Source organism: Aspergillus brunneoviolaceus (assembly GCF_003184695.1).
Source record: "Aspergillus brunneoviolaceus CBS 621.78 unplaced genomic scaffold BO95scaffold_41, whole genome shotgun sequence".
Classification (NCBI taxonomy): domain Eukaryota; kingdom Fungi; phylum Ascomycota; class Eurotiomycetes; order Eurotiales; family Aspergillaceae; genus Aspergillus; species Aspergillus brunneoviolaceus.
Genome location: NW_020290771.1, coordinates 190,392 through 210,667, shown reverse-complemented (window position 1 = coordinate 210,667; position 20,276 = coordinate 190,392). Strand labels below are relative to the sequence as shown.

The 20,276-nt window shown below is 55.2% G+C and overlaps 5 protein-coding genes across 5 annotated transcripts; 2 read left to right on the top strand and 3 right to left on the bottom strand.

Moving 5' to 3' along the window:
- Window positions 1-246: 246 nt before the first annotated feature.
- BO95DRAFT_443797 (SUN domain-containing protein) lies at window positions 247-2,307 on the top strand. Its single transcript, XM_025586734.1, has 3 exons — window positions 247-857; window positions 917-1,149; window positions 1,197-2,307. The coding sequence occupies exons 1-3, from the start codon at window positions 549-551 to the stop codon at window positions 2,143-2,145; spliced, it is 1,491 nt and encodes a 496-aa protein (XP_025441352.1). The 5' UTR covers window positions 247-548; the 3' UTR covers window positions 2,146-2,307.
- A 513-nt stretch (window positions 2,308-2,820) lies between these two features.
- Window positions 2,821-4,035, top strand: BO95DRAFT_365154 (DUF292 domain protein; the record flags this gene model as incomplete). The annotated part of the gene is made up of 2 exons (XM_025582684.1): window positions 2,821-3,142; window positions 3,323-4,035. 2 exons carry the CDS (start codon window positions 2,821-2,823, stop codon window positions 4,033-4,035), a joined length of 1,035 nt encoding a protein of 344 aa, XP_025441351.1.
- Window positions 4,036-4,135: 100 nt separating this feature from the next.
- Window positions 4,136-11,089, bottom strand: BO95DRAFT_474217 (MFS general substrate transporter). Its single transcript, XM_025589787.1, has 8 exons — window positions 10,764-11,089; window positions 10,539-10,667; window positions 8,989-10,486; window positions 8,737-8,931; window positions 5,677-6,651; window positions 5,434-5,615; window positions 5,091-5,386; window positions 4,136-5,039 (listed from the first exon to the last, which is right to left on the bottom strand). Exons 1-8 carry the CDS (start codon window positions 10,881-10,883, stop codon window positions 4,385-4,387), a joined length of 4,050 nt encoding a protein of 1,349 aa, XP_025441350.1. The 5' UTR covers window positions 10,884-11,089; the 3' UTR covers window positions 4,136-4,384.
- Window positions 11,090-13,194: 2,105 nt separating this feature from the next.
- On the bottom strand, window positions 13,195-14,927 carry BO95DRAFT_443792 (sulfotransferase family protein). Its single transcript, XM_025586733.1, has 3 exons — window positions 14,375-14,927; window positions 14,032-14,308; window positions 13,195-13,972 (listed from the first exon to the last, which is right to left on the bottom strand). The coding sequence occupies exons 1-3, from the start codon at window positions 14,517-14,519 to the stop codon at window positions 13,537-13,539; spliced, it is 858 nt and encodes a 285-aa protein (XP_025441349.1). The 5' UTR covers window positions 14,520-14,927; the 3' UTR covers window positions 13,195-13,536.
- A 4,208-nt stretch (window positions 14,928-19,135) lies between these two features.
- BO95DRAFT_443789 (AP-2 complex subunit sigma) lies at window positions 19,136-20,235 on the bottom strand. The gene is made up of 5 exons (XM_025586732.1): window positions 20,135-20,235; window positions 20,033-20,072; window positions 19,943-19,972; window positions 19,621-19,851; window positions 19,136-19,492 (listed from the first exon to the last, which is right to left on the bottom strand). Exons 1-5 carry the CDS (start codon window positions 20,167-20,169, stop codon window positions 19,391-19,393), a joined length of 438 nt encoding a protein of 145 aa, XP_025441348.1. The 5' UTR covers window positions 20,170-20,235; the 3' UTR covers window positions 19,136-19,390.
- Between the last annotated feature and the right edge of the window lie 41 nt (window positions 20,236-20,276).

The following is a 20,276-nucleotide window of genomic DNA, read 5'->3' as shown; positions in this document are numbered from 1 at the left end:
TTTACTCAGTCGAGGAAAAGACAAACACCAACTCTCGCGCTGGCGGCTTGGCGAACCGAGATATGACCAGGAGAATTGCCGTTTTGGGTAACGTCCTCCAGCATCATGGATTATGCAGCATCTCAATTGAGCCTTCCAGCCTCCAGCCTCCAGCCCGCTCCACTCCTCCAGCTTTCCCCGACTCGAGTCCTTCCTTGCCTGCACTGTCCGCACTATCTGCATCGCCTGTGCCTGCCATGGTTGATCCGCGCTTGCAGCTTGGGCCCGCCGGCCTCGTTCTTCTGCCTAGTCTAAGACGTCTCCATCTTCCCCCTCGGCCATTTTCCTCTTCTTCCTCTTCTCTCCCTCCTCTTTCTTCTTTCTTCTCTTCCCCAGGTGTTTCATCCCTCAGTCACTCGTTTCTTCAAACTCCACTCCACTGACCATAGTCTTTCGTTTCGGGATCAGGATTTCTGATCCCTCGCCCGTCGGCAATCATACCTATCTCCCCCCTGAGTCACGTCACAATATCCAGTCCTTTACCACCTTTTCAAACACCGTAGAACGCTATGAAGTCCATTAGCGCAACTGCATGGCTTCTCATCGCCGGGGTCGAGGCCGCCAGTCATGCCCACCGTCATGGACACCACGCGGCCGTCGAAAGAGCCGTTCAGGCGACCAAGCAGACCGGCAGCTGTCAGTTTCCCTCGGACGCCGGCCTGGTGGCCGTCACCCCGGGCGAGCTGAACGGGGGCTGGGCCATGAGCCCAGACCAGGAGTGTACGCCCGGCGGATACTGCCCGTACGCCTGTCCGCCAGGGCAGGTCTCCATGCAATGGGACCCCGAGGCCACCTCGTACACTTTCCCGCTGTCGATGGTAGGTGTCCCCGCCAGCTCCGTGGCACGGACCACCCAACTGATCACGGCCTACAATAGAACGGCGGCCTGTACTGCGACGAGGACGGCAACATCCAGAAGCCCTTCCCGAAGAAGCCGTACTGCCAGGACGGCACCGGAGCCGTGAGCGCGAAGAACAAGTGCTCCAGCCATGTTTCGTTCTGTCAGACCGTCCTGCCGGGCAACGAGGCCATGCTCATCCCCACCTTGGTGCAGGAGCTGGAGACCCTCGCCGTGCCGGATGTCGAGTACTGGCTCGAGACTGCGGCGCAGTAAGTCTTTGTCTGAGCGAAGGTGGTGCATGCACTGACCGAAGCAGCTTCTACATCAATCCACCCGGCTATAGCACCGACACAGCCTGTGTCTGGGGAACTTCGTCGAGCCCCATCGGCAATTGGTCGCCTTATGTTGCCGGGGCCAACACCGACGCCTCGGGCAACACGTACGTGAAGATCGGATGGAACCCGATCTACCTGGAGTTGACGACGCCCTTCCGCGACGTGGTGCCCGACTTTGGCGTGGAGATCGAATGCGAGGGCGACAGCTGCAATGGACTTCCCTGCAAGATCGATCCGGATGTGAACGGAGTCAACGAGATGACGGGCTCCAGCTCGATCGGCGCCGGAGGGGCCGCGTTCTGCGTGGTCACTGTTCCTAAGGGCGAATCGGCGAACATTGTTGTGTTTGACAAGGCGGGCTCGTCTGGGGGCAGCAGCACTGTCAGCAGTGTTGTGGCCAGCAGCAGCTCAACCATCAAGAGCACCAGCACTTCAAGTACCTCGACCAGCACCAGCACCAGCAGCACCAGCAGTACCAGCACCAGCACCAGCACCAGCACCAGCACCAGCACCTCGGCTACTCCTACCAGTACCAGCACCAGCATCAGCAGCACCAGCACCAGCAGCTCATCCATCATTTCCAGCACCAGTTTCAGTACCGCTTCTAGCACCTCCATCGCAGACAGCAGAACCACCACCATCTTCTCCACCACCATCATCTTCAACCCCACGCGGATTCCCATTCAAGGCCCCTCATCGAGCGTGAAAGTGAGCCCATCTTCCGCCGCGGTCGCATCCGCCAGCTATACGTACGCGCCGCACGCTTTCGTTGAAACCGGCCACGTGCAGATGGAGGCGGTTGCTGAGAGTGCCAGCGAAACGGCTGCGACGCCGACCGTCATGACGGCGGCTCAAGGAGGCGCCAGCAGCAAGACGGTGTCGAGGCTGGGGTTGGTGTTGGCGGTGATTGGAGCCGTGCTGATGGTTTAGACTGCATGTCTGACCTTCATTTACTACATTAATTCTGTTTCTTCTTCACTTCACTTCGACAGGAACATTTTACCTTATATTATTGTATACCCTTATGATACGATGTTCTTGTATTTTATTGATTGATGAGTTTTATGTTAATATTAATCTTCGAGAGTGGTTGGCAATTGCATTGTTCGTGGGTACGACGTGAGTAAGAGTAGAATGTGTTGTGGGCCGTAAGGAGGAAAGTGAAGGAAGGGGAGATGACAGAAGAAGGGAGTATATTCGTAGCAACCAAAGCAACCAAAGCAACCAAAGCAACCAAAGCAACCAAAGCAACCAAAACAACCGGCCTCGGGAAATGCCAAGCGGGAGGGAGAACGATAGCGTCATCCACCTCCGTCTCCGTATCTACAGCCATCTTCCGCTTTTCCGTCTTCCATCGCACTCTCTTTTTCGTGTACACACCACAGAACTGAAAGTCTGGAAGTCTGGAAGCCTCAAAGTCTCTCAAAATGCCTCCCTCCCCACAGACGGTACGTCTGCCTTTTCTTTTCCACCTTGACCATGAGCTTCAATCACCACCCCAAACCCAAACCCTTCCAAAAACAAACCCCCGCACCCCTCAAACCCCGCACCCAACACCAACACCAAACACCACCCCCGATCCCACCACCCCATCCTAACTAGGGAATGCAGACAAAACTAACCAGCACCCTCCACCTCCTCATCCCGCGCCTCCGCCTCCTCCAAAAAAAAGACACCGCCAGCAGCGTCATCCAGCGCCGCGACCTGTCAAGCCTCCTAGCCGAAGGCCGCGACTCGAGCGCCCGCATCCGCGTCGAGAATGTGATCGCCACCGACACCGCCGTCGAAGCCATGGAGATGGTCGAGCTGTACTGCGAATTACTTCTGGCGCGGGCGAACGTGCTCGACCAGGCCGCGTTCGGGGAGAAGGGCGCGCAGGCCCGGAATCGCGCGAGACTGGCCGCTGCCGCTGCCGCTGCCGCTTCTGGTGGGAAGCATAGCGCCTCGGGGGAGACCGGAGGAAGTGGCAGTTTAGGCGGCAGGTTCTCGATTTTCGGGCTGGGGAAACACGCACCGTCACCGTCTTCCAATCCCCCCGGCGAAGCGGAGCAACCCCCCACCACCACCACATCAGACAACGGTACGCACGCGGCAGCGGCAGGGCAAGAGGAGTACATCGACGCCGCCCTCGACGAGGCCGCGGCGGTGATCTTCTACGCGTACCCGCGCTTCCCGCACGACGTGCGCGAGCTCACGATCCTCCGGAATCTGCTGGGTGAGCGGTGGGGCAAGGAGTTCATGGCGCTGGCGCAGGAGGATGCCGTGCCGGGCGTGCGCGTGCCGGCCCGCGTGGTGAAGGTGCTGCGCGTGCGCGCGCCGTCGGCCGAGTTGGTGGATTGTTATCTGAGGGAGATTGCGCGGGCTTATGGCGTTGCTTGGGGGGGTGGGGAGAATCTTGTTGAGGGGGGTGGGGAGGTGCCGACGATTTCCGGGTTGGATGGTGGTGGTGGTGATGGCGATGATGGTGATGATGCCCCCGGCGATGGGGATGGGGATGGGGATGATCCGTCGACACCGACACGCCGACAGCGCTCGCCGATCGAGAGCGAAGCGCGCCGGGCGTCGGAGACCCTCGCGCTGAATCAGGCGACGCCGCCCAGGGGCTGGCAGCAGGGCAAGAGTTTCGTGAGTGTGGCGCCGCCGGGGCCCACGGTGGATAATTTGCATCCTCGCGTGAGGGTGCCCGGGGATGCGGATTATCCGCCCTCGACGACGACGACGGTGGGCGAGGCTGGAGTGCCTGCCAGTGGGGCGAAAGCGAAGAGTGACATACCGGAGTTGGATGAGTTGACGAGGCGGTTTGCTGCGCTGAGGCGGTAGTTTGGCTTACACGTGTCTTTGGGACCGGTGGTGGTGGTGGTAGTGGTTACGTTCGTGTGCATACTTACGCTGGTTTATTATACCTCATGGTTTGGGACTGAATCTATTGTATTCGTCCTCTATACCCCCTCCCCTTTTTTCCGTCATCCACGCGTAGCAACACGCGTACAACAAGCAAAATGCACCAGGTATCAGTAGCGAACGCTCATAAACAAACCAAATATGCAAGCATGCGACAGCCCGTATATCCAAAACACCATCATCCTGGACACGGACGCATGTAATTATATACAGGGAAATATCAACAAGCAAAGAGATTTAGACCAAAAACTGGAAAACCGAGGCACTGCTACTCCTCCTCCTCCCCCGGAAGAATAATCTCATGCCCCGACCCCTCATACACGAAAATCGCCGCCACGCAGCCGAACACCGACACCAGCGCCACCAGCCACCAGGCGAAGCCCACCATGCCCATCTCCAGCCCGTACCCGTACCACGACCCCGAAAAGATCGGCCCGATGGTGCGGAAGGCAGACGACACGGACTGGCCAATCCCATGAATGGTGCCCAGCACGGACGGGTGCGGCGAGCAGTTGTTCAGCAGGATGATCGAGGTCGGCAGCGTGAAGGTGCGCGCCGTCACCTGCAGGAACAGCACCACGATGATCGAGAACCACACCCAGCCGCCGTTGGCCTGGCCCGGCGGCGGCACCGTGGACGGCGCCAGGGCGATGTACGGCGCAAACGCGTACGCCAGGGGGAACAACGTCAAAAAGTACTGGTAGCTCTTGGCCGTGCCCAGGCGGCCGTTGATGCTGGGGTAGATGGTGAACTGCAGGAGCATGCCGATGATGCCGAGGATCGCGGTCGCGAAGCCCACGCTCTGCGGCAGCATCCCCAGGCCGCCGGTGAAGACGAACGGCAGCTTCTGCAGAGGGCTCGTGGGGTCGTTGGCGTCGTAGCGCGGCGTCGAGAGGAACAACAGCCACAGGTTGTTGAAGGCACTGTGTCATGGTCAGATCGATGTCGTATGCAACACAACCGCAGAAACATACCCCATTTGGAAGTCGAAGAAGGCCTGCGCCAGGAGCGTGCACAGCACGTTCTTGGTCCAGATCCGACGGAAGGGCAAGCTGCGGCTTTGGCGAGTGTGTTTGCTGGCCTTCTCCTCCATCTCGTAGCTCTCGGCCGTATCCCGGCGGCCCAGTAGAGGGCCGGCCTCTTCGTAGTCGGCGAACGGCAGCCGGTGATACAGCGGGGAGGACGTGGGCACCACGGCGCGAACACCGCGCGCGAAAATCCGCATCGAGAAGACCCCCAACCCGGGTTTGCCTTTACAAGCCTCCAAGGTCTGCAACAATTAGTGTTGAACCACACTGCCAAGAGCCAGCCACTCACCTCTTCCAGACCAATGGCGACACACGCCGCCGCGAACGACAAGAAAATGGCGTTCGCCAGCATGGGCAAAGCGTAGGGGTAGCGGATCAGCCACTGCACGCCGTTGGCACCGCCGAACGACGAGTCGGGCCCAAATAACCGGGGATACGCCTTGACAGGATCGGCCAGCATCCCGCCCATCACTATCATACAACCATTAGTCAACCCACCCCCAAGAATCCTAGTAGATGGCGTCACACTCACCGGGACCAAACAAGGCGGCCACATTAAACCCGATTGGTAGAATCAAAAACGCGCGCGAGTGGTACTTCTTCTCCTTCACATTCTCCGCGATCATGGTCCGGATGATCCCGACAGTCCCATTGATGGCCCCGCCGAAGGAGCGCCAGAACACGGCCTGCGCGAACGAGGTCGCGAAGGCGACCCCCAGGCAGGACAAGGCGGTGCCCAGCAAGCCCACCAGCAGCACGAACTTCCGGCCACCCCACTCCGCATCGGCCACCCGACCCCAGGGGATAGCGGTCGCAAACTGCGCGGCGGTGAACGCGCCCTGCAGGATGCCGGCCTGGGTGGACACATCGGCGTCGGACAGGTTCTCGTCGAAGGACTTCAGCTGATAAAACATATAGGCCTGCAGGGAGGCAATCTGCAAGAAGTCGAAGACACGGCAGAGCCCCAGCAGCGCGAGCTGGCCCTTCTTCGGCAGGGACATCCAGGTCACCGGGGCGGGGCGCGAGACGGGCGCCGCGGAGGGCGTATCGGCCAGTTCTTGAGGTCGCAACATCGCGGTCTGTGATTGACTGTGGGAGCGACTGCGGGCATGGCCCCAGTCGAGAGAGGTGTTCCTCGAGGCCATGTTGTGGGAATCGTGGTCGTAGTCCTCGCAGCGGCCGGAGGAGCCTTCGGAGACGTCGGCTAGCGAGAGGTTGGATTCGCGACGACGACGTTGTTGGTGGTGGTGTTGTTGGTGGAGCGGAAAATTGGCAGAGGTCGAGGACGAGGGTTCGCCGCCTTGGTCGTGGCCGGAAGTCCACGAGGTAGCTCTGGTATGACGGGCAGCATGCCGATTCTTGGTGGACTGGGCGAAGGAGGTGGAAGTGGCCGAGAGGGGATTGGGGGTTGTTGGTGGGAGAGGCGAAGCGATGGCGGAGGATGATGTGGAAGTGGCCGTAAGAGGCGGCGCGGCGTTAAGCGTCAAGGATGGTCGCCGGCCGGTTCCTTGGGATGCGGTTCGTGGGACGGGCATCGGCACGAGTTGTGATAGGAGGATAGACAGCAGGAATGTCAAGGGAAAGGAACCAAAAAGACGCAAGGAGGGGCCAAATGGGTCAGTGGGTTAATAGTCTAAAGGTCAGTCGGAGACCCGGACGGTAAATACTGGCTGCAGCTGCAGCAATGAGAGGAATCAATTCGGTGAAAAGAGTGACAGTGACGATGCTGATGATGGCAGCAGAGCAGATGCAAAGAGAAAGAAAAGTCCAGTACAAAAGAGAGAGCGAGAAAGAAAGAAAGAATAGAATTAGAAACTAAACACACGATCATCGAACACGAAACAGCTCCTCCATCGCCTTCAATTGCTTGATTCGGGGGTGGGCGTGGAGTGGAAATGAACTGAACTGAAATGAACGGGGAGTGACATGAAGCAATGTGACAGACAGACAGACAGTAAAGGGATAGAAACTGCAAAATCTCAATACCCAATACGACCGAGAGTACCAGGTAAATTACAGCGTAGCCGAAAAAGGCTTGCGACGCAATTCTCCACCCTCCAGGCTTGGCACCCGAGCATTTGGTCTCCACTATCATCACTGAGTTATGCAATACATATGAGGTGTACAAACCATTGATTATTGTTATGAGTACGAGGATTCCCTCTCTCTTTTTCTATTCGATATTATCATTATAATCATCTCACTCTCTCCCCTTCACCGCAAAAGCACCACAAAAAAAAAAAAAAAAAAGAAAGAAAAAGAAAAAGAAAAAACCTACCACCACCCAAACCGCAAAAACGGCCAATACGCCTCGCCCTCCACGGGCACCGCGAGCGGCGGATGGCCCCAGTACGGCATGAGCGTGTTCTCATACCACTCCTGGAGCAGCCAAAAGTCGTGGGAGGTGCTGTGCTCGACGCGGCCGCCGATCTCGACGGCGAGGATGTCGGGCCCCGTGACGCGCTCGGCGCCGACGCACTCCTTGTAGTGGCGCGCGACGCCCGCGCACTGGATCTTGCCGAAGACGGCCTCGGCGGTGGGCTTGCTGATGCGCTCGCCCTCGATCTCGAGCCGCAGCTGCTCCTCGTAGAAGGCCCAGTCGTGCCGGTCCATCAGCTCCTGGGAGACGGTCACCACCACGAAGACCTGCTCGTGGTCGCGGTCGCAGTACCCGTGGCGGCTCAGGTAGTGCTTGGTGAAGTGGCCGTAGATGCCGTCGTCGTGGCGGACGGCGTGGTCGGGGAACGCGGGTCGCATTCTGGCGGATTCTACCGGGGACAGTTGCCTCTACGTGTAGTACTTACTTACTTGGGGGTGTGAGTTGTTACGTTGGAGGGGGGTGGGTTGTGGGGGGATTGAATGTGTAGGTGTAGTTGTAAATTGTAGTTGTATTTATAGAGTGACAGGGCCCAGTGACGATGCCGGTTATGCTCATTGAGTTCTATTGTCTATCGAAGCATTGATGCTAATCTGCTGGCGATTGTCGACAAGGAGGTTGTCGTCAAGCGGTTCAACAAAGCGGGCAGGGATATCCCTCTATACTTGGTAGGCGATCGCCGCTGACAGTCGATAATAATCGATTCGAGAACAAAGACCAATCTCACCTGCAATTGTGCTGGCTCAATTCTCGAGAACCTACCGTATGTGTACCTTAGTATACCCCAACTGTTGGCCCAATCAATACCCGAGGGATGACACAACTGAACGTCCAACTTCTTACGCAAGTCCATACGTATGCCTGCATGGATGACCTGCTTCCGTTCCCTATCAGACCTTCTGTCTTATGCACGAGGCAAGGCCTATTCCGGGGTTGGGTGGATCATCCACCCCCATGACGAACGGATTGTGGCTCAGAACTCGGGGTAAGGTGTTGTCATCACATCTTAAGTCCGAGGCACTCTGCCCCAATATGAGAAGACTCGTATTGTATCCTGCCATATGAATCATGGATCATATCGAACGATTCTAATATCTACTCTAGGAGTCGAAAACAAAAGCTGCTACCGTTCTATATGCCCTCCCTGCTGCCATGCTGAGCCCTGTCCCTCGGCCAGGGGCGTATACCGCGGCAGCTGTCTCCCCACGAATCGACGCCAATGCCACCAGGGAAGCTCGTCCGCTTCCACTGAGTGCGGGGCCCGTTCCATTTGATCTAGATGCTCCGTGGAAGCGCGCTCCTTAACCCGGCTGAGGTCCTGCTGCCGTCGCCGGTAGACCCGATGGATCGTGTAGATGGCCGCCACCGTAACCACAAACCCGAAGACCGGGGCAATCCACCCTACATTGTCTAGACTCGTATCAGCATCACTTTCGGTCATCTTGCCAGCTAGAAGGTCAAACTTACTGTAGGCCTTATCTGAACTGTGCGCCTCCGCCTCCTTTCCCTCTCCCTCGGACTGCTTCGTCTGTCCCCAGTCGTACAAAGTGTCCGGATGACCAGGCTCAACCCAAGGCACGGTGATAATCCCAGCCGGCGGGATCGCGGGCCCAGCACCCTCCTCATTCGGCATGCCATACGACTGGGCATTCTCGCACGCATCGGTCGCACAGAAGTTCTGCAACTCCGCCGACGGGACAAATGTGAACAGGCTCCGCGACTTGCCCAGCACTTGACCCTCCACGTCGACAGCTTCGGCGTAGGTCCACTGGTAGAACTCGCCCGCCGTGTAGCTCGTCTCGAAGCCGTCCTTCGCGACTTGCTTGATCAACATGAACGGGCCGGTGGCGTTCTGCGCGCCGTAGAAGCGCCAGTACTTCACGCGGGTCGCCCCGTTCCAGCTGACATAGAAGGTCGTCGGAGCGTACGTCTCGCTCGACTTCGCGTAGGTCCACATGGCCGGCACGTCGGTCGGATTGCCCTCCCACTGGAACTTTTGCGCCCGGTAGTTCATGATCCGATCCTTGTCAATGTATCCCCACAGGAGCAGATTGCCTTGCTCGTCATGCTCGGAAATGTAGGCGTTGTTGCCCCACCCGATGAACGCGTTACCGTTCGGCAGAACCTGCAAGTTGCCCTGGCTGGAGCTGATCATGGTCTTGCCCGGCGGTGCATATTCCAGCAGCTGGGTCGCGGTGTTATCGCGGTGGTCGATCAGGATGATCATGCCCGAGGAATAGTCGTGCGTCCGGTTGAAGCCATTGAAGCCGTTGTTGTAAAGCGACAGCAGCGTGTGGGTGGCGTTCTCGCTCAAGAAGCGGGCATCGTGTTGCTGCGAGAAGCTGAAGTTGATGTTCTTGAAGGAGGGGTTGGCTCCGTGCAACTGCCAGATCACCGAGCCGTCTTGGCCGGAGATCTTGTAGATCGCGCACGTGTGGCGCGAGGAAATCAGATAGTCGCCCTCGCTGTTCTTATCGATGGAATTGATGTGGAAGTAGTCCCAGGGCGAGCGCGGGTCCAGCCCAGTGCCCGAGGTGTCCGTGTGGCTGGGCCAGGTGTAGGCCGCTGACGGGTCAACGTGGTCAAGCGATTTCCACTCGAATAGCACCTCGTTGGTCTCGACGTCGACTTCCTGGAAGACACTCTCCATCAGCCATCCCATGCCCGTCTTCACGTTCCACAAACTCATATCGAATTGCCGCTGTTGGTAGACGGTCAACAGAGCAGTCTTGCCGTCGTTGATGGGCTTGAACTCGTGCATATCGCTGGATGCCATGCCTCCGCCGGGGACCACAGTGCGGACGATCCGATAATTGCTGTCCATGATCACGCCATGGCCGCGACAGTACCCGTTCTGCTGAACGCCCTGGAAGAAGCAGAGATGGTCTTTACCCTGGTACTGGCAAACATGCATGCCATGAGCGTTTCCAGGGCCGGAATTACCCCATCCGCTCCAGACTAGATTCTACAAGTCATTAGCAGATGCGGCCGGTCGGTCTTTCATGACGGACACATACCCCTTCGTCATCATAAATATACGGCCCCGAGTTGGCTGCCTCATAAGGGCCCACGAAGATATAGCCCGGGCTGAGCTTGTCGGGGTTGCGATGTTCCAAGGTGAGGACGGGCGGGTAGAGGTCGGGTCTCTGCGACGGTCGTTGACACAAGGTTAGTGATCCGCATGGCGAACATCTTGGCTTTATGGCGTGCACGCCGCTGCCACAGCTAATATAAATGCTTACCGATTTGAAGACCGAATCCACCTCCGCCGTGACTGATGGTAAGAATGTATAAAGGATAGCCAGGGAGATCAGTAAGAAGGACGGAGCAAAGCCGCTCGGGTTGCGTATAGAGCCGATCATCGATCCTTCAGCGGTGCATCCGTCGCACCCAGTATGTGTGGAAAACAAGGAATGCGATGACAAAATCGAGGACGAGAACAAGGAAAGAAAAGAAGATTCGTGATTGTCCAACCTTGAAAGCAGAATACAGTCTCAACTTCCAGAGAGCGACTGAATGCAAGTCAACTCAACCACGCCAAACGCAACGCCAGAACAGCCAGGGGACGAGAGAGAAAGGATTAGTAAAAAATCATGTTTCCTAACTTGATAAGAAGTTTACAGCGGATACGCTGGGAAAGCAAAGCCTGTGACCGTCCGTCCGAAACTCCCACGCACGAACATGCAAAGCTCCAGAGTGGCAGGCCAATGCGAGGCCGCGAATACTGGGACCGAATGCTTGAGCGCATCGACTTCTTGGGCCGGCGACGTAAGTGGAGGCTGCCAAGCATCGCCAACGTACCTAAATCACTGCCGAGACAGGATCCACTACTGCTTGGTCGTACGTATGTCGGTCATGGTTTATTGCGTTCTTGCAGCTGGTGGGTGGGATCAGGATTTGTCGGGCTCTCTTCGAAGAGCATCGACGATATGATCCATAAGATTGAATGCAACTTCGTTGCGCATCGACCGATCACCTCCGCAGAGCCATTTTTAGGTGTGATAGTCAAGCATCATCCACGTTGAAGATCTTCCTTCCTGGACCAAAGAAGCAGAAAGGCCCGTGGAGGAGGGTTTGTCGAGACGAGTCTCAGGAGAAGCCCTCCGTTCTGCAAATCAGTTGATTGTCTGTCTTGCGCGGTTCGGACCTAAGAATAGTCCTTCATCTGTTGTTGTCGTCGTCACCTCAATCCCACGATTTCCCCTCCCCGCGTTTCAGCGCTTAGAACCAAATCACAACTCGGTGACTTGACCAGTAAATCCCAAACCAGCGCCACTGAGACCTGGAAACACTCAACCAGTACAGCTCCTCACCGACAAACCACGATATCCGAACGATACATCCGAACATTGCGAGGCTTGCGATTTCTCCGACACAGACACAGGAAGGTTGGGTGATAACGAACAACCCGAACTTACCGGGCCTTCACCCGAATACTCATAACTTACTCGTACCTTAAGGAAAAGTAAATCCTTACCGAAACAATACCAGTTCCCGCCTAATCCCCGGGGTAAGTTTTATCCCAACCCAGGCCGGGCTGGGCCGGGCCCCCCCTCCCCTCCCCCTGTCCGATAATCTGTAACACCACTCAAACCTCCAAGTTCCAACCAAGTCAACCAACCCTTAACTTAACCCTCTTTCTGTCCTTTACGTTTTCTCCTTTCAAGGATCAAACAAATCCACCACGTACGTAGTCAGTAGTATGCACGGCTTTCCCAAATCCCGCTCAGTCATCGACTCACCATCCCCTTTAGCGTCGAGACTTAATCTACTGTGTACGCGCTCGCCAAGCCTCGAACCGTTTCCCGAACAGCCGGTCGCAAGGGGAAGCGCGCCGCCGCCCGCCGCCCGCCGCGTCACGCCGCCACGGGACGATGGCTTAGAGAGCTTCGGGTCACAAATTTTGGATTGGCGAGCGATTGCGTAAGTGGAGAGCCCGGATTGCGGTTAGTGTTGCGGAAGGAGTCCAATTGCTCTTCGTTGCGGTTGCGATTGAGGTAGACGTTGTAACTTAAAGGAAAGGGTTTGCTGTAGTGTTTCGTCGATGTTTCCTGTTTCCTCTTGTCTGGAGGGCGCTGGAACGCTGGGACGCTGGGACGCTGGGACGCTGGGACGCTGGCGTTACATAGGACTGTGACTACCTGGGTATCTTTGTTCTTTCTGAATGAGGTACGGTGGGTGGTATGCAGAACCTTGAAGGTAGCAGCCGTCTGGGCTATGGATGCTACTGGACTGCACTTGGATCAGACCACGGATAGGTTGGAAGTAATGTTCTTGCTATCGATGCGCAATCTTGTGTATCTGCTCAAAGGAAAAAGCTACAGTGGTTGACCTGTTTAAACTGAGCAGCAGCTGTCCTACCTAATTGAGTGATGGGTGCAGCGGACGTCAGCATGCTTCGAGTCGCTTGGCATTGTGATTAAGCTCTAGCTACGACTACTTTCCACAGGTGCAACAAGTGCAGGGCGTTGTTGGCTGGGTTGCCAAGGCCAGGAAGGATGCACGCAACCTGTAGGGCGCGCCGGGGGGCTGGCCCGCTGCATGCATGCATGCATGCCGAGACCATTTGTCCTACCGTCCACAAATGAACGGAGTACTATAATGTACTGTTGTTATGCACTGCAGGGACAAGACAGTGATAAGGGAAAACATGCGATGTGCAAAGAATATTGAGTTCATTCCATTCCGATCGGCGCCCAGTGATATCAGCGACTACCTTCATACTATGTAGTTGAGCGAAAACCAAAAGTGCCGTCCGCCCAATGCTTTTTCCTTGCCAATATCCCGTCTAATCAGTCCGTACATAAAAGTCCTACCATTGCCCAACACAAATAAAACGAAAAAAAAAATTCTCACAAGTGATAGAATCACGCATTACAACAATAATTCAACCCTGGATCTGAGGGTCGGTACGCTCATCGGTATATGATAATCAAAACACACAAAACAGAAATCTGCGGCGATCGGCGGCCAGCGCACACCACAGGATGAAGACGCAAAGTAACAAACCACCCTCTACCGAGAGAAGCGCTTGAAGGCCATGGTGGCAGCCAAGCCGGTGGCCAGGATAGCTCCACCCATAGTGAATGCCTGGAGGGCGGCGTTCAGCATCTGGCGCCTGTTGCGGGAGCGGCAGCGCTTGAAGAAGTCGGCCATGTCGTTGCCGCGGGGGAAGGGGGTGTCAGGCACCTCCTCGCCCAGGAATTCACAGAGCGGGCCCCAGCCCTCGCCAATCTGGTACTCGAGCAGTCTCTCCGGGGGCACCAGGCTGCGGACCTCCTCCACGTGATCGAGGTACACCTGCTTGCCCTGGTTGGGGAAGTCGCCCCGGAAGAAGGTCTGGAAGAACTTGTTGAGCATGGGGTAGTACATGCTGGCGGCCCAGCTGAAGTTCGAGACGAATCGGTGCTCGGGATCCGACACACGCCACCAAACGGTCTTCATCACGGAACTGTAGCATGACAGATTAGCGGGGTGCCCGGCTGGAAGGTGGGATGGAATGGAACGTACGCGTGCCAAGACTCGACCTCACGGGTGGTCAAGATGACCTTGGCGTTAGGGTAGGCCTCAATCAGCTCCTTAGCAAAGGCGCAGGCAGGCCAGTCGCACACGGCCTGGCAGTCACCCAGAAGCTGATCCCACTCCTTTCTACCGAACTCGCCCACGCCGTCGTACTTGGCGCTCAGAGCATCGTGCCACATCAAGCAGTCTGGCGGGTTCTCCATGCTGGCGGACATCATGTGGTAGGTCTTCATGTAGCCAAGGCGCTCAAGGGCCTTGCGGAGGGCTGTTGGGAAGGTGCAATGTTAGTGGCGCCGGCCATTGACGGTGTGGCTTGTGGAATGACACGTACAAGCTGTTCCCGTTCTTCCCACACCCAGGGCAAGCACCTTCATCGGCACCGTCCGGTGGCACTGCCGTCTATCGATGCAGGTATCCTCGGTGAAGATGTCGGTCCATGGCTGAGGAGCCAGGTTGTCGGAGTGAACCAAAGACATGGTTGAGTAGGAGAAATCTAAATTAGAATGTGTTTATAGAGAGTTGAAGTCTAGGGTACGATAAGCCACGGCAAGATAATAAAGGCCTCGGCGGCGGCGATGGTAGTGATTGTAACGAGAGTCTTTGATATTAACAAGACCGGAGTGAAACAAGGAAAGAAGCGTCCAGCAAGACAGGTCGGACCGGACAAATAAAGATAAGATCACACGAGATGAAGCTGAGAAGGGAGAGAAGAAAGTCGATGTTGAACTGGCGATGGCAGGACATTAAAAGGAGAGTGCGGGTAGATCAACGCGCATCCAGACCCAACAGTCAACTTGCAATGGACTCGTCGTATGTGGTGGAGGATAAGAAGCAGAAAGCTTACTAGTGCCGATGCGGCAATCAATTACTCCCAGATCCACTCGAGAGAAGTCAGAAAGAGGAAATTCACTGCTTCTCGAATAGATGACGAGCAGATTGTGAGTGGTTGATGGCAGTCTGTCTTCTCCATTTTTAGATTGATTTCGTAACAGAAAAACTGACACTCTTTTTTTTTCTTTAAGGTTCGTAAGGGCAACGTAAGAAAAAGAAAATGAAAAAGGAAAAGAAAAAAGGTACGCGTGGGAACCATTGTTCCAGTGCGAGCCATCAATCGAGCTATCTACTCCGTACTGGTACTTGGTAGGATGAGGTAACAGGTGTATTTGCAATACAGCCTACTGTTACACCCCCGTCTACCACCCCGTCGAGCCATGACGGCTAAGACCTTGAATGGAATTCTATTGTTCTTTCCATTATTGTTCCCGCCCGCCCCCCACTCACGTTCTGGATCGTCTCTGCCTCTTCACAACAGCTTTCCCCCCAAATGAAGGGGGAGGAGAGAGTGTGACACCCAGCGGAAAATATTGTCCGCAATTGCAGCATGATGATAGACATACATACGACACATACGACACATACCCAGAATAAAAAAGCATATATATGAAACAGATCCAAAAAGCAACAGTTGAGACAATCAGGCACAGATCACGCAGAATCAGACGTCACCGGCTGACGTTCTCTCGTCCTTCCCCCTCACCATCCTTCTTCCTCCCTCGATACAAAGCAAAGATAGTCAGGGGTCGGCGGTTTGAGCTGCTCGCCTACTTGACCAGCCATGGTCCGCAGTTACTCCGTCGCCAAGAGTTCAACGACCTCTGTGCCATTCAGAAGCGAGGGCAGGGAGACGGATATCCAAGGAAGTGTAGCCGCAAGTGCCAATTCTCCTGGTGGGGCACATGTTGTTCCAGCAATGCGACTGTGAGTCTGTGACAGAAATTTGAAAACCAATAAACTGTTTCATGGACCAAGAAACTGGAGAAGTGCCAAGCCTCGCTGCCGCGAACCCAGCAGATCGGCCGCGTAGCCCCTCGTTTCGCTGATCGCTGGAACAGCAGTCTCATGCTTCACTTGGCCATCAGCGCCCTGTCGCCGGCGCGAGAGAGTCTGGAAGCTCTGTCCTCCTCAGTCGGGCCGTGCCCTTGCGCCTGTTGATTGGTGGTCCTGCCGCATGCGACGCGTACATTTCTCCGTCATGCAAAAACGATGATGGATAAACGGGATCCACGCCGTCGAATCCATACGTTGCCAGCCCCCTTGTCGTCATCATCACCAAGCAACAACAAACAGCCTGTAAAGGCCCGGTCTAGTCTCCGCGCCATACCGCACCAAACCGCAATGTTGAAAGGGATACGAGCGAAGTCTGAAGTGCTGGAACGTCTTCGATCTTGATTTCCCCCACATCCAGCAGGGTTCTGTAAAGGGGAACCCTGCGTTGCTATTCAGGGCATCCGACTAGGTTGGTCGGGTCACGGGTGGGAAGGGACTTGAGCTCCTAGTCGCTCTGGATGTGCCATGGAAAGTTTGAGGGACGATCGAAGAGTGGTTGTCCACGCCTGATGAAAACACATGTTCCGCAAATACTCGAATGAAGTCCATGGAGAATTTCTAAGAACGCTGGGGTAGATCAGCGAGCTTCGCGAGTCACACCGGTCCGATCATTCCCTTTTCGTAGTCGTAAGAGTGCAGGTGCAGTAAAATCCTCAGTTGCTGTTCCTCCACCACAAACGTTTGGCGGCACATCAGCAGCATACGAAGCATTCATCAAATTAGGACCCCGCAATATAAACTTGCCGGGCAGTTGTACCTTCGGCCATATTCATGGTGCAATGCCCATGTCATGGCTGCTGCTACTGAGGCCGTCACTCGCAGCATCCCGACACTTCAAGTTCAGCCATGAACTGTACCTTCCAGGGTCAACGATAGCCACTCCATCGGAGACCACAATTTCTCCGCCCAACGGCCTCTTCCAGCGGAGTCCTGCTCCTCCGTGCGGTTGGGTTAGACGCTTAACCCACTTTGCCTTCGTCTTCATGGCAGAACCACAGCTGCCGTTGATAAGCCTTTGAGCTATCGATCGTCCGCCACAGGACCCGTGCACCAAAGGATTGCGACTGCTCCCACGAGACCAGTGGTAGGCTTCACCCTTTGTCCTATTCGCTGAAACTTGAGGGTTGCCATCCTGGTAATCGGACCATGTACCGGTTCCAGAAGGCCACAATTAATCACAGCGTATTTCGACCGGCTCGACAACCTTGTCACACCGACGTTGCTGCTAGACCATGACTCTATCAAAAACCGTAACTTGGTCCATGACTCCATGTAATAGAACCACTTGAACTTGATCAAAGTCAAACACACTTACACCCATGGAGTCTGCGTCAGTGGCTGCTGGTTGGTGATGGGAACCCGCTGGTCGGCCTAGAAGAAGGTTGCATCCACACTTGCTCAGTCCCAGACGATCCTGGATCCATTCATGATTTGAGCTTCCTCTCTTACGGCCACAAGCAGCAGCTCAATGGCCACGCATCAAGCTCGAGGGTTGCAAATTTCACGCTTCAGATTCTGGTTTCAATTTCACATTTCCGCTGTAACTTTGGACCCAGAACAGTTAGCCGTCGGCTAAAACTTCCCCAGCCATGACTAAAGCACCACCAGAACGGCCTTCCATCTGATAAGGTGAATTTAAGGAGAAGCTTTTGATCGTAGCTTTCTTCTTCTTCACCAAAGATAGACATTTGTTTCCAAGTCGTACGAATCTGTTTCTTCGACTCAATCTCTCCATTTCCTCGCGGATTTATCTGCACCGCTTCCAAACAAGTAACCAAGCCCGATGTGGCGTGACGTTTCGTGCTCTCGGAGGTCGGGGACTATCGATTTCTGCAGAAGTGGAGTCAAGCCCCATTTTGATAGTCACCCGCCCAGTGGATCCATCCACCTATCAATCAGCCTAGCTGCAATCTCTCATGAATGAATCGTCGTAAGCCCTCCATCACACCGGTCTGTATCAGCCTACGTGTCAGGGGGTGCCGGTCACGGCTTGGCAAGGCGGTTGAACCGATAGAGAAGCACGATGGGGGGCGGGAGGGGGTCAATCCATGGAAAGGACCATCGGCTCAAATTTCCATCCGTCGTGGTCGGGATACGTAACGACTCAGGGTCAAGCCTATCACGGCTCGAGGACGAAGCGAGAGCCAAATGAGCGGGAAAGTATGATTGTTGAGCACGCTCGTACAGTTGATGAGGATCATCCTTGGCGAGTGCAGTACCTGCTACGGAGGACGGGCCGGCGTTTGATCAGCATCGAACGAAGGAGACGGACGGGACAATCGTGTGGCAAGTTGGCAACTGAGGCGAGGCAGGCTGTGTCTGTTACCGTGTGTATTGCATTGTTGAGGACGATACGTGCCATGATTGCCGTCTCCGCGAAGGTCGTCGTCACTCGTATAGGAAAGTAGAATAGCCCACTTGATGGGTCTACTTCTAGGTCGTCAGACCCATAGTTGGCGGAGCGTTTGCTGGGTCGATTCTCATCACCATCAAGGGTGAAAAAGAGCTCGTGAAGACATGTGACAGGAAGAAGGGACGAGGGTGTGAAGTTCCGACAAGGAAGGTCGGCTCTGTTGTCAGGTGTGCCATGCTACACTTGTGGTAGAGGACCTGATTCGAAGGACATTCATAGTCAAGTTTGGGGCAGCGTTTCCAGTTTGATGCTGCATCAAGTCGAACAAACTCAAAATTAAATCCATCATGCCTGAAGGGTAGGGCTCATTAAGTATACCTTGCCAAGAGCATGTCACCATCGCCGGGGAGTTGCTCGCAATCGATCCCCACGATCACCTCATTTGAAAAACAGTAAGCTGAACCCCCTTTTTGCTTTAAGTTGATAGCGCTGGTGCCGTCAAATGGATTGAAGCGAACCTGCCCTTGGATCTGAGACAATCAGATAAGCTTAATTGCGCTGCTGCAGTGAGTGGTCCGGTGTCAGCTGTGAGATGTCTCGGACGATCCGCCTGTCGAGCATCACGGCAGTCATTCTCGGCTGTTGAAACCCCAGGCAGCAACCATTCAACTGACCTCGCCAATTTTGACCTCGTTTTTTTCAATCATGCAGGTCTGAACCCTGAAAGCTCCGCTGGGGACCCTGAAAATGGCCCTGAAACTGGTTACGAAGATAAAAGGAACACACTAAGGGCGCTTGCATGTTCTGCATATCTTGAATCGGCCACAAAACACAAGACATGCTTTTTGCGTAGGGAATTAGAATTTGTACATTAGATACCGCCCTGAGGAAGTTTCAGACGAGCGCTAGAGGTATGTAACAGTGCAGGAGGGAAAAAAACCCCCCGCATAAAAGAACCAAATCCAAGAAAGCCCTAACTCCTGTGATGACCATAGCCCGTGGTCATATATGCAACTGAAGCCAAATCGAAGCCGCACAGGCATGAGGCAAGATTTCATTTGCCTCCACACCCTCTTGCAGTCCACCCTTCTCGATACTGCTTTCTCCTCATTCCAGTTTGTCCAAGTGTTCCAGCCTCGTGAGTACGACCTGCTTGCTCGTCTCCTCGATTTCACCCGCAAGGAACACCTCGTCCAGAATAGCATATACCTGTATGAAATTCCGTTAGCCGCGAGTGGTTCTCCGATGAGCCAAAGGCACGACCGCTTCCACCAGCTTGCCCTCCCTCCATGCCCAGGTCCAACCCCCGAACTATAGCTGACACCGCACGCACGCACCTTGTAGAAGTTGAACACCAAATCTAGCTCACAGACGTTTCCGAAGAATTGGTCCAGAACCTCGACGAAAAAGTGGATAGCCTCCAGGTAGGCCAACTCATTATCAGTTGCGTCGACACAGGCACAGAAGAACAACCCCGCATATCGCCGGTATACGATCTTCGTACTCCGCTTGAACTCAACAAAGTTCGACTGGTATTTCTGGTCTCTCGGGGCTACCAAGCGATGGACCTGCATTCAGCAATGGTTGGTAAGCTATCGCTCAACGGCCGCTACGTGGGATGCGGGGGGCAAGCTGCCATGACAATCCGATATGACGTACCTCGCCTTTCAGCTTGACCTTCTCTTCGTCCTGCAGTAAGTCTTTCAGTAAATGATCCAGTACAGCCGCCACAGAGTTCGGGAGACTTACGCTGTACGGAGCGTACCATTTGGCAAGCCGCGTCTTCCCCCTGTCCGGTCTCCTGTCAGCTCTTGAGTTCTGTTGGGTGAGGGATATTAGCTGGGCGCTTACTGGCGATTCTGGACAAGAATAAATGATAGGACCATCCTGTCTAGTTTGTTATGTGGATGTCCTCCGGAAAGAATGAAATGATGCTGCAGCTTAAGCTGTTACATCTATCTGTCTCCGCTTGCGTCCCCGAGGAAGTGCGGGA

Coding starts and splice junctions, on each gene's coding strand:
- BO95DRAFT_443789 (XM_025586732.1), bottom strand. CDS start 20,169: ATGGTCCTATCATTTATTCTTGTCCAGAATCGCCA. Junction 19,973..20,032: donor AATGGTACGCTCCGTACAGC/GTAAGTCTCCCG, acceptor GACTTACTGCAG/GACGAAGAGAAGGTCAAGCT. Junction 19,493..19,620: donor TGGTGTTCAACTTCTACAAG/GTGCGTGCGTGC, acceptor AATTTCATACAG/GTATATGCTATTCTGGACGA.
- BO95DRAFT_474217 (XM_025589787.1), bottom strand. CDS start 10,883: ATGATCGGCTCTATACGCAACCCGAGCGGCTTTGCTCCGTCCTTCTTA. Junction 10,668..10,763: donor TGGATTCGGTCTTCAAATCG/GTAAGCATTTAT, acceptor CGACCGTCGCAG/AGACCCGACCTCTACCCGCC. Junction 10,487..10,538: donor ATATTTATGATGACGAAGGG/GTATGTGTCCGT, acceptor AATGACTTGTAG/AATCTAGTCTGGAGCGGATG.
- BO95DRAFT_443792 (XM_025586733.1), bottom strand. CDS start 14,519: ATGTCTTTGGTTCACTCCGACAACCTGGCTCCTCAGCCATGGACCGAC. Junction 14,309..14,374: donor GGGAAGAACGGGAACAGCTT/GTACGTGTCATT, acceptor CCTTCCCAACAG/CCCTCCGCAAGGCCCTTGAG. Junction 13,973..14,031: donor GAGGTCGAGTCTTGGCACGC/GTACGTTCCATT, acceptor GTCATGCTACAG/TTCCGTGATGAAGACCGTTT.
- BO95DRAFT_443797 (XM_025586734.1), top strand. CDS start 549: ATGAAGTCCATTAGCGCAACTGCATGGCTTCTCATCGCCGGGGTCGAG. Junction 858..916: donor ACACTTTCCCGCTGTCGATG/GTAGGTGTCCCC, acceptor GGCCTACAATAG/AACGGCGGCCTGTACTGCGA. Junction 1,150..1,196: donor TGGCTCGAGACTGCGGCGCA/GTAAGTCTTTGT, acceptor TGACCGAAGCAG/CTTCTACATCAATCCACCCG.